The sequence below is a fragment of the Penaeus japonicus genome, unplaced genomic scaffold (genome assembly GCF_977035675.1).
Source record: "Penaeus japonicus unplaced genomic scaffold, GWHDUDI00000001_assembly GWHDUDI00000001, whole genome shotgun sequence".
NCBI lineage: Eukaryota > Metazoa > Arthropoda > Malacostraca > Decapoda > Penaeidae > Penaeus > Penaeus japonicus.
This window is the reverse complement of record NW_028234403.1, coordinates 38,629,934-38,647,433: the sequence shown is the minus strand read 5'-3', so window position 1 is coordinate 38,647,433 and position 17,500 is coordinate 38,629,934. Positions and strand designations below refer to the sequence as shown.

The 17,500-nt window shown below is 35.2% G+C and overlaps 4 protein-coding genes across 5 annotated transcripts in view; 2 read left to right on the top strand and 2 right to left on the bottom strand.

Annotated features, from left to right (window-relative positions):
• Positions 1–9,478, bottom strand: part of LOC122267068 (peptidylprolyl isomerase domain and WD repeat-containing protein 1) — an 11,265-nt gene extending 1,787 nt beyond the window's left edge. Inside the window, exons 1-6 of the mRNA XM_043037043.2 lie at positions 9,276–9,478; positions 3,980–4,082; positions 1,803–1,999; positions 1,301–1,494; positions 842–1,060; positions 244–362 (exon numbers count right to left, since the gene is read on the bottom strand). Coding sequence (XP_042892977.1) covers positions 244–362; positions 842–1,060; positions 1,301–1,494; positions 1,803–1,999; positions 3,980–4,082; positions 9,276–9,402 — 959 coding nt within the window. The 5' untranslated portion in view covers positions 9,403–9,478. The remainder of the gene's footprint in view (positions 1–243; positions 363–841; positions 1,061–1,300; positions 1,495–1,802; positions 2,000–3,979; positions 4,083–9,275) is intronic.
• On the bottom strand, positions 6,098–7,395 carry LOC147472533 (uncharacterized). Its single transcript, XM_086539105.1, has 2 exons — positions 7,085–7,395; positions 6,098–6,608 (listed from the first exon to the last, which is right to left on the bottom strand). Exons 1-2 carry the CDS (start codon positions 7,324–7,326, stop codon positions 6,098–6,100), a joined length of 753 nt encoding a protein of 250 aa, XP_086395231.1. The 5' UTR covers positions 7,327–7,395.
• A 176-nt stretch (positions 9,479–9,654) lies between the features above and the next one.
• mRpS9 (mitochondrial ribosomal protein S9) lies at positions 9,655–15,260 on the top strand. The gene is made up of 10 exons (XM_043037044.2): positions 9,655–9,830; positions 11,218–11,365; positions 11,478–11,581; positions 12,072–12,245; positions 12,467–12,552; positions 12,698–12,773; positions 13,149–13,271; positions 13,400–13,555; positions 14,129–14,291; positions 14,657–15,260. The coding sequence occupies exons 1-10, from the start codon at positions 9,735–9,737 to the stop codon at positions 14,746–14,748; spliced, it is 1,218 nt and encodes a 405-aa protein (XP_042892978.1). The 5' UTR covers positions 9,655–9,734; the 3' UTR covers positions 14,749–15,260.
• A 1,012-nt stretch (positions 15,261–16,272) lies between these two features.
• The window catches only part of LOC122267067 (RNA N(6)-adenosine-methyltransferase mettl16), a 9,552-nt gene continuing 8,324 nt past the window's right edge, over positions 16,273–17,500 (top strand). Inside the window, exons 1-2 of one of the 2 annotated variants that reach the window (XM_043037041.2) lie at positions 16,273–16,430; positions 17,388–17,500. The exon at positions 17,388–17,500 is cut by the window's right edge and continues 102 nt beyond it. In XM_043037041.2, the coding sequence (XP_042892975.2) occupies positions 16,421–16,430; positions 17,388–17,500 (123 nt within the window). In that variant the 5' untranslated portion in view covers positions 16,273–16,420. The remainder of the gene's footprint in view (positions 16,431–17,387) is intronic. The other variant, XM_043037042.2, reaches the window with a different exon arrangement.

Genomic DNA, 17,500 nt, shown 5'->3' with positions numbered 1-17,500 from the left:
ACACTTGAACAGTAGGATGTAAGTATGGGGGGAGGGCCAAGGTATACCATACTAACAAGTGTATTTCTATGTAGAAGAGAATTACCAGTTGATGACAAAAAATTCTCTCAAATATTTTTTTTCCTCAGTTTCTCAGAAGCCTTACATGAATAATATTTCTTTCACTGAATCACAAACCTACTAAATTCCATGTATCGAATTTGCTGCTCGAACTGCTATAAGTTCCTGTTACTATTAACTTACCTTCTACCGAACTCCATGTTTGGAATTTGCTGCTTTCTCTGCTGCAGTTCAGTATAGTGTTGCAGACTCTCATCAAATACTCGAGTAAGTTTCCCTGTCAAAAATTTGAACACTCGAACCTGAAAAGATTGTGATTTAAAATATTATCTTGTCTGAACTCCAGTGAGAGAGAAAATAATAATAATCTGATTGTGATTCAACATATTTTTTTCAACTGAAGCTACATCCTTAAAAATGGTGCACCAAAAAGGACAAGAAAACAAATCATTAGTTATAAACATACCACCATACTGAAGTATTAACCTATTTGCATATAACAAAAAACCTTCATGTAAATACTTATAAATAAATAAAAAATCCAATAACTGTATAAGATTTTCTTTAAAAACAACAACCAACAATACTTTGAAATATGCAATTTTCCTTTACTAACACTGCTGAAAAAAAAAAAATATTAATCTGAATCAACAACTTCTGATAACAAAAAAAAAAAAAAAAAAACATGTCTAGCAAAATCACTTTAATCAATTCATTAACAAATATATTAACAAATATGTGAAGAAGTCAGTCAATGTTTAACATTCTTCCTTCAACTTACTTTTTTATCTGCTCCAATCGTTGCAAACTGATGCCCCTGAGGTGAGATTGTCATACACCGCGGGAAAGTCTTGTTCTTCACAAACTCAAAGAGGTCTGTGTCCAGTTTTGATTCAAATGCAACATTATTTGGTGTTTGGAATTCCTTCTTTGCACCACACCAGTACTCAATCATGCCAATCTCATCAGCCGAGACGACAATATCATACATCTGGTTATACTGAAATAAAAAGAAATTTGATGCATGTACAGACATTACACTAGCAAAGGAGAAAGGTCCATTTAGGAATATCTATACAATATTCATAATCCTCTATAAAAATGTCAAAAAATCTTCTTAAAAATACATCTTATTCATTCTTCATATTCTTTTCTATAAATATAAAAAATAATATCAGAGTAAAAAAACAGATCTATCAAAAAACAAATCAGCCAGAACTTATCCGAAGTTATATCATACCTTCATTATTGTCACAGGCTTTGTGTGGATGGATTCAAGGATATGAAGAGGCTCGCAATTTCCATGACCATCAAAGATAAAAATCTTTGGGCTCTCACTATCCGAAACAGCCAATGTGTGTAGAGGATCAGATGAAGGATGAATCCACTCACATGTGTTTGGCACAAAACTCAGCTTAATCATGTTGATCATGTCTGGAAAGTATCAACAAACATAAAACTCTTCCTGAAAAAAATATCATGATACTAAAAAAAAAAATTAGAAAATATATGTGTACCTTTACAATACAATGGTGATATTCAATTCTATGCAGGTATTTCTGATAGGCTATAGTAAGCAAAGTAACTTAAAAGATTACTACATGATAAACAAAGTTATTTCTAAAAATCAGCTAAATTATGTGAATTTTACCATAATACTTAGAATATCTTAGGAGTCATTCCTATAATTTTACTTATTCTATATTTCAATTCACCTTAAAGATAATTTGTGTAATAATTACCAAAATTCTCTACATCGAAGACTTTCAGAGTTTTATCTTTGGAAATGGAAACCAGCCTCGTGCCAGATGAATTAGCTGCAAGGTGCTGCACATTCCCCATGTGAGCACGGAAATGTTTCACAAATTCCACCCCTTCCTCTTGCTTTTTCCAGAACTTGATATGACCATCACAACTTCCAGTAATGATGAAGTCTGTCCTATGAAGAAAAAGTAAGAAGCAAACTTAAGTAGACTTGGACATTCTGCAGAAATAAATATCAGACAATAAGGTTTTAACCTGTTAACACCAACAGGTTAACCTGGACACAACCTTTGGATATTTCAAAATGCATAGGTTTAATGCCTCTGGCTATTCTCCCGCTAATCCCATGGCCACCCTGTGTGCCGGCCAAATAAACAACCATGACATGATATCGCATCTCCAGAAGCAAGTGCTGCCACCACAGGAAGTGATATCACGTCATTTGTCATTAACCCAATCCCAATGGGCCCAGCAACTGGCAACCCCCTACACCGGGTCTATGTAATATTGCCTCGGGGACGTCACACTGGTGTGTCTCCCCGTCATCAGGCACTTTGCCGTTTCACACAGGTGTGAAACACCATCATCATTGGGTTAACCCTATGACGACGGTGCGTCACACTCATGTGACATAGCTAAACTCCCAATGCCGGGGCGTCATGCCAGTGTGACGATTTCAATGTAATATTGCAATCGCCCGGCATAGGGGTTTTCGCGTGCGCGTGCCCCGTCGGGAAAAGGTTAATGGGTCAAACTGAATATGACTTCATTGTAACTTACAATACTGCACATATAGATAGTAAATAAAGGTTCTGATATATAACAATGCCAGTGGGATTTGAAAAATACAATATGATCTACCAAAATACTGAATAAAAAATCTATATCAGAGTATATGTCATATAAGTATATTGCTTCTAGCTCAAGTACTGAACAGTAAAGAACAGAAAATGAACACACAGAGGAACAAATAACTGTATAAAATAAAATGCAATGGGTATTATCAATTTGTATCAATAGACAGTTTGTTTCTGCTACACCCCAAAAAGAGTTTGCCTGCACCTCTTTGTGCTAACTTCAATCATAAAAAAGGAATCAATAGCATTCTATTTCTCGATATAGAAAGAATTACATCAGAATTATATTTCAAAATATTTTCAAGTTTCTATATCTTAATTCAATTAAAGAAAATTTATGGTTGACAAAATAATAAAAATAAGGAAAAACAAATTGATAAGATGATGATGATGATGATGATGATGATGATGATGATGATGATGATGATGATGATGATGATGATGATGATGATGATGATGATGATGATGATGATGATGATGATGATGATGATGATGATGATGATGATGATGATGATGATGATGATGATGATGATGATGATGATGATGATGATGATGATGATGATGGAGATGGAGATGGAGATGGAGATGGAGATGGAGATGGAGATGGAGATGGAGATGGAGATGGAGATGGAGATGGAGATGGAGATGGAGATGGAGATGGAGATGGAGATGGAGATGGAGATGGAGATGACGATGACGATGACGATGACGATGATGATGATGATGACGACGACGACAAATCAATCAAACACTGATTGTTATTTTAGGCAACTTGTTGTGGCCTAATAATAAGCATCCCCTACTAGCTAGCGGTCTAGTAGCTCAATGGTAGTGTGTCGACTTCACATTCCCGTGGTCAGCAGATCGAGTCCTGTCCAAACACGTGAGTTTCCACTGTCACCTGGCAGTTACTGACGTAGCTAGGCACTGCACTGGGTAAGGACCAAGCTCAGATCGAGTCAACACTCATTGGCACATTCTCTCACGAGTCAGCACATTCTCTCACGAGTCGGCACATTCTCTTACAAGTCAGCATACGCTGACACAGGCGGGCTCACCTCAGTGCATACAAGCCTGGCGTAGCACCTGCTCCGTAAATCTGGCTTATCCTTATTCTTATCCCTACTAGCTATTCTCAGCAGTAACAACAATAATGATAATAATAATAATATTTCAGCTGCAATCTAACTGCACAAGAAAGCCTCATTATCATTAAATACAAAGCCCAAATCAACCTTATTTTCAAGCTACTAGCAATTACAGTGTAATCACAAGCACAAAAGATCACCATCACTTACTTGGTAACAACCACATGTGTTACTGCATCCCGATGCATGTAGCTCTTTTCATAATACTCAGCACATGGGAGGTTATCAAGATACATTGCTTCATGCTCCAGAACTGGAAATAAAAATAATTTCAATAAATTTTTGGTAGACATGACACATATTAATAGTGATGGGGGGGTTGGGGGTCACCAGGTGCCACAATTTTTCTATACCTCTTTACCACCCCAGCAAAACCAAATTCAATACAGTCAATTTAACAAACATGGAAGAATTAAAATCATATCTGAAGCAATATCAAGACACTACAGATTATATTTGTTCACAAAATAAACTGGTATTCTAATTTGTGTTCAACAAAAAATCAATGTTGAAACTGTCCAAAAGAAACCAGTTTTAAACACCCTTTGATTCTTTTGTTTCCATCAGTGTTTACTCAACAATATCCCTCTTCCTTTAGTGTCTAGAATAACAAGAGAGAAAACATACCAATAAATGAGCATCATAAAACTTTTCTTTTAACCCATTGCAGACGGGTGCCAAGACATACATGATGCAGGAGCTTTGGCCTGACAATGGGCGTCATGACGTACATAATGTTTGGGGATTTTGGATCAATGTGCTATTTTATTGTGCTATGCATAAGGAGTGAGTGATAATAACATAATAATACAGAAATAATTACTATAATTACCATAACATTCAGCAAACCTAACATCCAAAACCTAGATAGCACCACCAGTAGGAGAGAGAACCTTAAATGGCACCCATCTATGGTCTCTAGCAAGCATTATGTTTATAGAGTGGTGGCACACAGCAAGTTACCGACTTCTTGCTTTAAAGTACCACCAATGAAGGATGTGCAAACAGAACGAGAAGAGGAAGGTGACTCAACCTATTCCCAGTGTCTAAAATGTGCCCCTGTGCCAATTGGGATACCTTTTACAGTGGCACTCACAGTTATAATAAGCCCAGGTTTCCTTCCTCCTCCATACCTCTTCATGTTATCTTCATTGTAGATGGTTATATGTTTCATATTCGTTTCATATTTCAGATATGAAAAAATAAAGTTGCTTTTTGTCCTACTATAAAACAGCACACACTAAGAATAAAGAAAATAATGAACAGATATGGATCATAAGCTACAATTCTAGTCAACTGCAGCATTGATAGAGCCTGTCATATGACACATATAAGTCCCTAAACACAATAAAACACACAAAAATGAAAACAGAAAAATGGCTCTAGTTTTATAATGAGTGACTGAAAGAGAGTGGGAAAAGTCAAAGTATCTTGTGTGAAGCTGCCTCGCTCTGAAATAAAACCTATCCTGGAGACTGGGCAAGCAAATCTATCCCCCATACGCAATGTAACGGTTAATAAAGAGGATAAGCATAAAATGATAAATCACTCTTCAACTTAAAAGAATCTACCTACATACAATACAGACCAGAAATAAACAATTTTAGCAAGTACAATTGGTGAGATACCTGACCTCTATATTCCCCAACATTTTGTTTTGGGAATCATATAAACTGTATATATATTGTTTTGCACCTAAAGTTCCCTGAATTTCAAGGGCATGCTAACTTCTCATAATTGAATTGTAACAGCAAAATCAGGTTGATCAAGAGGGGAGAAAATATAAAAAATTTAAAATTCCAACAGCAAAACACATTGCAAAGAAAAAACAGGATTTTCCCTTGCTACATGTTCCATGGAAACAAAATTAACAACTGGTAAAGACAAGGAGAGGGATAATATAATGCAAATAATGCAATAGCAAAATCATACCAATGTTAAACTTTGCAATCTGATAGAGAAGGGTTTTCTTTTGGGGTTATTGCAAATTACCTGAAATTCCTTTTGTCATCCATGACAATATTACAGTAAAATACTTTACTCACTTAGTAATGAACTAGACTTATGAAACCATTACTGATAATGAAACAATTCCAATTATTATCATCTAAGTAAAGATCAGGACATTTTTCACATAATCATATTGGTTAAATAATGGGACTAGCTCCTTATTTTCACATAAGGTAATCATCCAAATTGGAAAGGCAAAAAAAAGAGAGAGAAGGTAATAGCCATAAAGAATACATAAAATACCAATATAAAGTACTACTAAATATCTGCACTAAGTAAAGGTATGGCCACAGAAAAAATGTTCACCTTCTCTTTGGCTAAGGCCTTTGCAGCAGCAATGACTTCAGCCTTAAAAGTAGCACCTTCTTGGGGTTCGTGAACATGATGATGAGATCCTCCGGTGAAAATGGAGCCATTCTGAAGGACAGTAGCAGGACATGTTAGCATCTTGTTTCTCACACTACAGCGCCAAGTTACTTTACCAGTTGGATTTTTCTTCTTCCCTGTGGCCTTTTGGTTATAGGTATAACCAAAGGAATCTACAAGGAGGGCATTTCCTCTTCTCGTACCACCTTCAATGATCTTATAGGAGTTTATTAATTCATCCCCTATACCTGGAACTTCATCAATAATGTCATCAGGTAGAATACTTTCTTCATATTCCTCTGGCAAGGCTGGTCGGGTGCTGATGTCCGGGATAGATCCTATCTCCTCCAAAACTCGCCCTTCCTCCGTCTCCAACAGATCTGTACAAAAATCAGTATCATCACTAATAACATCAATACCATCCCTAACAACATCCGTAAAATTTTAATAATAATAATAACAACAATAATAATAATAATAACAATAATAACAATAATAATCATAACAATAATAATCATAACAATAATAATCATAACAATAATAATCATAACAATAATAATCATAACAATAATAATCATAACAATAATAATCATAACAATAATAATCATAACAATAATAAAAACTCACCTTCATTATCTACTGGTCGGGTGCTCACGTCATCAAGAGGTAAAGCTTCCAAATGTGTGCTTTCAGCCATAGGGACGATGTTCTGATAAACTACCGCTTCCTCCTCCTCCAACAGATCTGTACAACATCAGTGTCATCATTAATAACATCAATACCATCCCCTAACAACATCAGTAAGAGGTAACATCTATCCTATACAACATCAGTAACATCTATCTTAATTTGTCTTCAATGTGCAGCATTGTTTTTCACTATAGTATAATAAAAACATAAAATTTACCTTCTACTTCTGAACATGTGATGCAGATCCAGTTCATGTGTAGCTCCCCTTTCACCATGGAACGATAATCCTCGTAGGAAATCCCGGTGTTACACTTCCTGTGTTGCCAGCGTTCACAGTTATCGCACTGAATGGCATGCTGACGAGGCCGAACTTCACTCGCGCAAACCACACAGGGGTATTCCATGATGGAGAATGATAAGAAAACCCACATGTGGAATATATAAGAAAACGAAGAGTAACACGGTGTCTGGATCAATCAGGGTCCGGAAATCGAGGTCAGGTCGAGAGGAACACGGCGTCTGGATCAGGGTCCGGAAATCGAGGCCAGGTCAGGTCAGTTCGTCGTGTTATTACTATTCCATAGTAATAACACGGAATTGTGTTTTTCCCTCGGAATGATGGAGAATGATAACAGAAATGGATCTTCATGACTTGTAAGGTTGCTTTTGAAGTATTATGAAGCTTCATTTTAATGAGTGCCAGCGAAGCAGACGAATATTAACCCGTCACCCAAAAATAGCGGCTCGGAACTAAGTGTATGATTGCTAGTAATCGTGAGAATATCATCTATTATTCTCTCTCTCTCTCTCTCTCTGTTTATTAGAGAGATAGAGAGACCACATGTCAATTTCTCTCTCTCTCTCGTGAGGCCTGGATGAAATATTCAGGAGGAGTTGGACTGAGACAAACAACACAAATATACAAACAAGTGTTTTATTGAATTCTTTAGAAATATACATAGACAACATATGATTTATACACTTTTGGTAATATATACATTTATGATTCTATATTCCTTTCCTTGGTGTCTGGATCAATCAGGGTCCGGAAATCGAGGTCAGGTCGAGAGGAACACGGCGTCTGGAAATCGAGGCCAGGTCAGGTCAGTTCGTCGTGTTATTACTATTCCATAGTAATAACACGGAATTGTGTTTTTCCCTCGGAATGATGGAGAATGATAACAGAAATGGATCTTCATGACTTGTAAGGTTGCTTTTGAAGTATTATGAAGCTTCATTTTAATGAGTGCCAGCGAAGCAGACGAATATTAACCCGTCACCCAAAAATAGAGGCTCGGAACAGCGTTCCCAACGTATACAATTGTTGTCTGCTATGCGAACATATGAATACACCCCGTGGATTTACCGTTCGCAGTTCACCAAAACGTACAAATATCTCAAAATTTTACTTTAAGAATCGTTAGAATATGTATAAATCTTCCTTAAACATTAATTTTCAATTCAATATGTGTTTTTTGATATTTATTATTTGCATAAACACACATAATACCTTAGAAAAGGGAAAACAAATTTGAATATTATAAACCTATCTTTTTTTAGTTACTCCTCAATTAAGCAGCATTTTCTCTTAGTCGTTCCGAGAATACGATTTTGCGAACTGCTTCGTGCGAACAGGACGGGAACGTTGGCTCGGAACTAAGTGTATGATTGCTAGTGATCGTGATAATATCATCTATTATTCTCTAATAAACATTATTCTCTCTGTGAGGCCTGGATGAAAGAGTTGGACTGAGACAAACAACACAAATATACAAACAAGTGTCTTATTGAATTCTTTAGAAATATACATAGACAACATATGATTTATACACTTTTGGTAATATATACATTTATGATTCTATATTCCTTTCCTTGGTCATGAAGTGTTGTAGTGCCTGGGGCCGCAGTGACTAGGGTTGACGGTGAGAGAGGCCGTAGTGACTAGGGCCGTAGTGACTAGGGCCGAAGTGACTGGGGCCGTAGTGGTTGAGGGCCGTAGTGACTGGTTCCCATACCAAAATCCTGGAGATCTCATAAAATGAGGAACCAATACCAGTTCAATTTTCTCAAAATATGTGGGTAAGCTTTGTTGGCTTTTGAATACGCATCACTTCAAGTGATCCTACTCTGGAGAATTACTTACTGGCTTTTACTAAAGTGCCGACATACAGGTTCTAACTAATCGAACATTCTGTCAACTCCTACCTCACTCAAAACAATCATATAACAATAGTTTATGGACCCCAGAAAGAACAAGTCATCAACCCTTTCGGATATTTCGTAACACTTCGTTAGTAGCACATTATACATACCAAAACTTGACACTGTGACCCATTCAAGAATTTTTAAAGTACAGATAAATTTCTATCCTTGCTCCTACCTTTGATCTTTTTGGTTTTAGGTTCCGTTGCTGCCTCTTCTGGGCGAGGTCCAACCCATCCATCATCATCATCTTCTTCTTCTTCCTCTTCCTCCTCATGCTTGCGCTTGCTTTCCTCTCCACTCATAACAGCGAATTACCAGAAAATCGCTAATCCAACTTCAAGAGAAACAGCCCGAAATTTGTCCCCGAGCGGCGAGCGAGTGAGTTTGTTTTGGTTGGAAGCGTTGAGACCCGGCTACAAATTTTAAAACAATAACTGTTTTACCATTTTTCTCACTTAAATAATATTTTTTACAATAAATGAGACATAGTAGATATCCTAATATCAAAATATGCAAGTATTATGCCAGTAGATATTAACCGGCACAAGAACACACAACATCGTCTGTCTCAGGCGATGTACATGGGAGAGCCGAGGCAACTTTTGCCGTGTTCTTATAGATTGATAAATACAATATGTCTTCTGTGATGTTCAGACACCTACTTCGGTGTCCAGGAGTATTATTACAAGGACCATCTAAAACACCATTGGCATTGCTACCAGGGATTCAGGTAATTATAGATAGATTTACCGGTATATCAACTGTTTACCATTTTCATAAGTATTAGAATGATGTGTTTTGTAAGATAGGGTACTCCACTTTCAGTACTAACCACAATCAAAGTTACTATTCGTTTAATATTCCTACAACATTGTAATTTTAATAAAGCATTTAAATACTATGCAGAAGAATTGAACATCGAATCACGTTGAACAGTTACAAGATGGGCAAAGGGCTTTTTAAAGTGGATTTCTTTTCTTGTAATTGTAAATGGTTTTCATCTTTCTAAATCTGCATAAAACTTGCCTTAATCTTTTATGGAATGCTTATTACACCAACCCAAAAGTGGCTCCATGTCAAGTGATTGCTGTGGCCATTACATTAATTCTGAAATGATGGAGCTTAGACTTTTTGTTAATTTGATTATAAATTGCAGTCCTTATCCTACCAGTATATTAAGGGATTTGTTGGATTTTGCTACAGTTCCAAGAATTCCACACTAGTTAGTATGCAGGTTGGATGCACAGGTGATTTGTATAGATATACTCCTTGATATTTATGAATTAATACTATATAGTATAGATATTTTATATCTGCAACCTTAACAGTACTCTTTCTCATTTAATTAACCACTGTGATGCAGTATACCTATCAGTATGTTAACCCTTGAAAAAAATGTTATTGTGTAATTTTAAAATGATAGGAAATTTTTTATCTGCTCATTTTTATTTCATATAAAATGCAGAGGTGAGATATTTTTCCATTGAATTTATCAGATGAACTGCTACTGCCTTTCATTACTTAAGATGTCTACTGAAAAGTTTATGAGACATTGTAGGACAACACCTATATCTGTTTAGAGTCATTTGACTCTATATGACTTCCCTATGCCATTCTCTATATTTCTTTTCTGGCTGAAAAGATATATAAAAGATAGCAGTTTCTGTGATACATTCTATTCCATTGTGAGGTAGCATTAGACATTTTGTTCCCTTGTCAGGCCAGCACTATCCAACACTGGAATAAGTAGTCTTCTCATCAAGATATTCTTTTCTCTTTATACTATCTCTTGTTACCCATATCATTGTTGATTTAAAGGAGTATTTTATAACATTTTGTTAAAGGATTTATGTAAGAGTTACTTGCAAAAAAATCGTGAGGTCTATAAGCATGGGCTAAATCTTTAACCATGAAAAATATGGGATTAATGCTACCTCTGAGTGCACATCAAAAGTTTTTAATTAATGGATACATTGTTCTATAGGGAACCCTTTGAATGAATACTATTTTTATATGTGTAAAAACACTAAAATATTGTTTCCCATGAAACATACATTTAAGATAATTGCAAGAATATTGTTGAGGTTTGTGATAATGTTAATATATTTATATCATAGGGAAAATGTTGGAACAGCAACATTGCAGAGACTTCTAGATCTCAGTCAAGTGAAACAGCAGTAGCAACAGGACAACTGGATGCAGGAAAATCAACAGCTAAACTAAGCAAGGCCATGAAGGCTTATATTGAAAGAGCCAAAACCCATGGTATGTTGAAAATTAGAATGTATGGGTGGAATTCTGCATATATATTTGATTGCATGTATTTTTCTCTATATTTGAATAAGGCTTTTAATTTTGTATTCATTCTTCCATACAGATGCATTCATGTTCGAGCAGATTAGTGAATATGAGATTGGAAGGCGACATTTGGCCAACATGATGGGGGAAGATCCTGAAACATTCACACAAGAGGATGTTGATGTGAGTATTTCTTCCCTTCAATAGAATTTTGAAAGTTATGGCAATAGGATTTAGTAAATATTATTCATTATCTTTTATTTTCCCAAAAGTTTTATAAAGATATAACATGACAGTTTGCTCTGAGTGAATATTTTTCTTCTGTATTTCTCACCCTCTTCTTTTTCATCTTCTTGTTCTTCTTCCTACCTCTCCCTACTTCTTCCTACTTTTTCCTCCTCTTCTTGTGCTATGTGAACCATGATTGTTTGAAAATAAATGGTTTTTAGCCTTTAAACTTCTCTTTTAGAATCATCTCATTTTTTTCTTCTTTTTCCATATAATGAATAATTTCTGAGTACAGTGTATTTTACTTGGATTTTTTTCTCTCACTCTAAAGTTCATGACAGTTATATATTCAGTGTTACATTAAAGACATCCATATTAAAATTTTACTGTACTTATGATTCATGAACATATATTTAGTATAGTGGACAAATCTTAAATATTTCAGAATGCTATTGCATATTTGTTGCCATCGGGATTGTTTGAACCTAAAGCAAGGCCACTGATGAAACACCCAACAGAAGTCTTTCCAAAAAGGAAAGCAGCAGAATTTGACGAGTCAGGTCGTCCTTTCCACACACTCTTCTACACAGGACGACCTGCTTTTTATCAAGTTTTGCACGTAAGGGAGCAGTTTGTTTGTCAACTTTTCATATTTTATTTCCTTCATATCATTATCTTATAGAATTCTCATCAGTTTCAAATTTTTGTTTGTCATGTCAAAAATACTGAGTTAGATAACAGTTCTCCAGCTAGTGTTATCTTGATCTAATTATATCAAGAAAAAATCTACTTTGATATTGCTTTTTAAAATTTATTACTATTTTTGTATTGTATCTGTAGGATGTAGCCAGACACGTCCAAAATCTGGATCGCTTTGCTGATAGAATGATGAGGTACAGCGTCAGCAAGGATAAAGAGAGGACACTGTAAGTGAAGTTAAGCATTTCATTTTCCTACATTAATTGTATGATATAATGTTACCATAAAATTGAAGTTACATTTTATATACATATGACCATTTTTATGAATTGACTGCTAACCAGAAACCTAAAATATCCCATTCTTGTCCAGGAACTTAGGAAGCAGCAAATGGGTGAGCAAGGAGCAGTTTGAGGCCATCATCGTTGAGAGTATTCAAGACAAACATGTAAGTAGAGAGAGAGAAAGAGAAAGAGAATGGGAGAGAGGGAGAGGAAGAGAAAGAGAAAAAAAGATAAAGAGAAAGAAAAGGAAACGGAGAGAAAAAAAGAAATAGGGTAAGAGAGAGAAAGAAAGCAATATTTAGAGAGAGTGGGGGGGAGCAAGAAAAAAGAACAAGTGTATGACTTTTATTTTGGTACTATATATCAATTTTATTGAAAGTGTTTGTAGTCTGTAACACTTCATAAGGACTGTAACTAATATATATGGTAATGATAAATAATGTTTTGTAGTTTTAATTTTTGAAGAACGATTATGAAATTATTCATGATCATATAAATATATATAGGATGAGTGTTTCATTCTTCTTTTTCACCTGCAGTATGAATTCTTCATTAAGTCAATGAACCGGCTGATTGATCATCCATACTCATACAGAGTGGAAGAATTTATCATGAAGTTTCGCAAAAGTATAACCTCATCTTCACAGCAGGAGATTCCAAAGGTTTGTGGTGGCTCTCCAATTTCTACACAGTACCTGAACTATTTTATGATTTGAAAATGAATAGTATATAGAACTTTAAATTTGTGAAGAGAATTATTGAAAATTTAAATAATTTTTGCTTTCTGCAGTTGATGTTTACAACAGAAGGTGTACCATACATGCAAGCTACTGGAAGCAGGAAAACAGCAAGAGCAAATGTGACTGTGTATGGCCGGGGCACTGGTAAAATCACCATAAATGGTCAAGACATCCTCTTCTTTAAGAATCCTCAAGAAAAAGAACAGGTTAGTATTAAGTAGTAGAAAATACTCATTTTGTTCTTCCCCCTCCTCTTTCTTTTGAGGGAGGGGGCACTGTCAGTAGGGCTAGGGAGTGTGAGTAAGTAATTCTTGTACTGTTTGGCAAGTTTATTCCAGCTACAACACCCCTCAAAACCACCCATTACCCCATCCCCTTGTACCCCATTATCTGTCTGAGTCAATTATACATTTGCCTCCTTGTGCCTCTTTTGCTTAGTGAATGAGCTTAGTTAGTATGAAATAAGAATTCTCATGATGTATGGCATGTACCCTCCCTTACAAACACCTCTATTCCCTCATACCTCTTCATTCACATTTTATGTGAAATGTGAATGAAGATAGTAAGATAAAATGAGAGTTCTCATACAGTCTCCTCCCTTTACACAAACAAATTCCTTAAGTAAAGTTTTCATAATTTATCAGCTGATAACTGTTCAAGGGATATAAAAAGTACAAGTAAATAAGTTGAGAAAGAACCATGGTTCTCCTTTTCTTTCACTCTTTAATTGTAGTAATACAAATTTTTACCATTTAATAATATTGTTGCTAATTTTACAGGTGATTTTTCCCTTGCAATTTACTGAAATGTTGGGAACTGTAGATGTCGTTGCTGAAGTGAAGCATGGTGGAGAGACTGGCCAGGCTGGAGCTATAAGACATGGAATTGCTTTAGCACTTCGGTCATTTGTTGATAAAGAGATGGTTGAGAAAATGAGACTAGGTGAGTTTGCAGAACATCGACTTTTTATCAGTTATGACAAGAAATTTGAGTTTCTAAAACATGGTCTTTTTACCAGTTATGATGAGGAATATGAGTGAATAAATGCAAGTCAGTTGTGTAGAATAGAATAACACAGATTATAGGATCTGAAGAAGTAAAGTATAATATATCTTAGCACAAAAATTATGAATTTGTGGCCATAGACTGCATATGTCTATGTATATTGTCTGTTTGAATGAATGCTAGCCATTGTCATTGTACATATTAGAAAAAAGAATTTACCCTAGTGGAAATATTTCATCATCATGGTATTAGAAAATGCAAGCAATGTTTTGTATTTTAATGTTTACATATCTCTGGTACAGCTGGTCTCCTCACATGCGACCCAAGAAGGAGAGAACGAAAGAAGCCAGGACAGAAAGGTGCAAGAGCCAAATTCACCTGGAAAAAGAGGTAGACATCATGAAACTATGAAACTGCTTGGCATCTACAGAACATCAGTAGTTGAGCCAATTGGATAGAAACTGAAGAATTGCATCAGAGGAAGTTTAGATTAACCATTACTTTTGTTTAGTAATTTTTTTATGGTTGAATATGAATATGGTTTATGATTGAATAGTAGTGTTTATGTAGTTCATACTTTGTTAAAATAGTGTTAAGAAAACAAAAGTGACCAGGGGTATGTATGTTTCATTAATAAATTTAAATATGCACAATTGGTTCCTTATTAATATCTTTTTACATTTTTGTAAAACACAGAAAGGAACTGAATGCAATTCCTAATAGATGTGCAAATATCACATTAGTATTCAAGCAAGTCAGAAATGAATGTAAGAAGGCTCAAGGTTTACTGATTAAATCACTGGTAAAAGTGATGAAACATCAATTTGAAGTCAAATATAAGAAGAGATATTCATACTATGAAGTATTGTATGTTATGTATAAAGTTGCAAATAAATATAGAATGTATCCATCTATTTCATTTTACCATGAAAATTATGCATCTTTGCTTTAATTGCAATAGTTATTCATATCTATATTGTTTAACCCAATGAAACTTGCCTGTTAGAGATACAAATTAGATTATTTTCTGCCTCCATTATCACGCAATTGCAAGTGCCCTCTGGAATTCTGACCCATCCTTGTCATCTGTTGACATCTGTAGTCACTGGGTCAAAAGATAAGATGATTGATGATAACATAACTAATTTTTAAAGTTTCATTTCATTTTCAAATGTTTTATGTTCACTTGTTTACCCTATCATTAATTATATTTCATTGCCATAATGAAAAGTTCCTGTTTCTCCAAAAATGGTCCATTATAAAGATTTTGTTTTTAATGTGATCTGGATGGCAAGGAAAATTCAATCACACTTCAATTTCTAGAAATATCTTGAATTAACTTCATTACTACAAATTAAGTATTGTGAACATACAGAATAAAAACATTTTATTGTGGGACTGCAATGATGCTGGTGCCTCAAAAATGTAGTTGCTGATTTTGTATATTAATGATTATTTACATTACGAAAATTCTATACTACAAATTTATTCAGCATTGAACTTGGCAAGAATTTTGCAAACAACAGCATTTGTTGATTTCTAATGCCAGGGTGCCAAGGTTTTCATGGGAAAAGAACATACGACGAAAAGATTCATTTAATGAGAACTTCATATCAATTGTCAGTTTAAAGTGACCAAACGAAATATGAAGCCCCCCCCCCCCACAAGGCTATGACGTCATAGGCTACCGGCGGCCTCGAGGTTGATGCAAGAACGTGTAAATTAAATACAGGTTCTGCAGTGGATTTGAAATCATGTCAAGATACATGTATTATTATATAATGGATCCAGAATACTAAAAATACATTATCATCTTATTAAGAAAGTATTTATGTATTAAAGTGTGTTTATATTATCAGAAATATCAAATTAATGTATATAGAAATAACGATATCAGATCCTGATATAAAAATCCGTCGACGATTTGGGAACGTTTCGGCGCGAAGGAAATGCTGACTGAACTTATATTCTGAAACATTTGCACATATTATCCTCTCCTTCCTCTTTAGCCTGTTATTCATTGATCTTATTAACGTCGAGAGGCAGAAAGTCAGTAAAGCTTCACTATGGCAACTAGTAAGTACGCAGACATAGTTAATTAACAATAATATTTAATATTTTACCTCTTATTCAAGTCTTCTCAAAATACTAGTGTTAAATTTCAATTTTTTCATTGAATCATAAAGGAGTTGATATATAGAAGGTGTTGCATTCGTTATTATGTCAACTCTTTATCACGATTTGTGAAAGAGTCGAGAATTTCCGTCTATGACTTGGTTGTTGCAAATTAGGTTAAGTTGTTTTAATTTTAAGGTATATTAAAATAAACCCAGAACCTACTTTTCATCAACTACAGTATTTCAAGAGTGTATGTTCAGGTTCTAGCATGCCATGGCAAATTATCATCGGATGGACCTCTATCTGACCTGAAAGATTGTTGGCCTTTGCTGAAGCTCCAAAGGTTCATAGGCCACGGCATTCACTTATGCCTCTGGCACTATGGGATTTCAATGTGGGATTGCTATAATCTTATGTATTATTTTTGTGGAATTATTTGCATATTGCTTCTCTTTTGATTGAAAGTTATACATGATTTGGTTATATTTTAGGTTGTTTTTTGGATCTGGATAAACATGATTGAAAATCATATTAGTTGCTTGTTTGCTGCTGTTGCATCTATGGACATCAGATCAGCAGATGCATACCTTAGTTTTCCCTGTCTGTGCCAGCTTCCCCCATGTTGCCAACTCCATGAGCACCCATCACCTACTACCATCTTCAGTTAGGCTTGCCTTTAGTTCTGTCATGCGTGTCAAATATCAAAATGTCTGCAGATGTGCCATGAGTCTGTCAGCTGCACATCCACAGACATGCCCTGGCCACATGGAGAAAAGTTGCACAGAATCTATTATTTAGGAGTTAAGGAATACCTGAATTGTCTAAAGCATAAGCAGTTTATAGAACTAACATTTATGCAACATTAATCTATATTTCTTGATAATAGTAACCTCATTATTTTTTCAACCACTCCAGAAGGAAAAGGAGGTCCCCCAAAACTGAATCAGTTTATGCATCCCCGTAACCCTTATCGCACCCCACCAAGTTTCAAGAAGCTTGCAACGCAGTATCCAGAGTTCAGGACACAT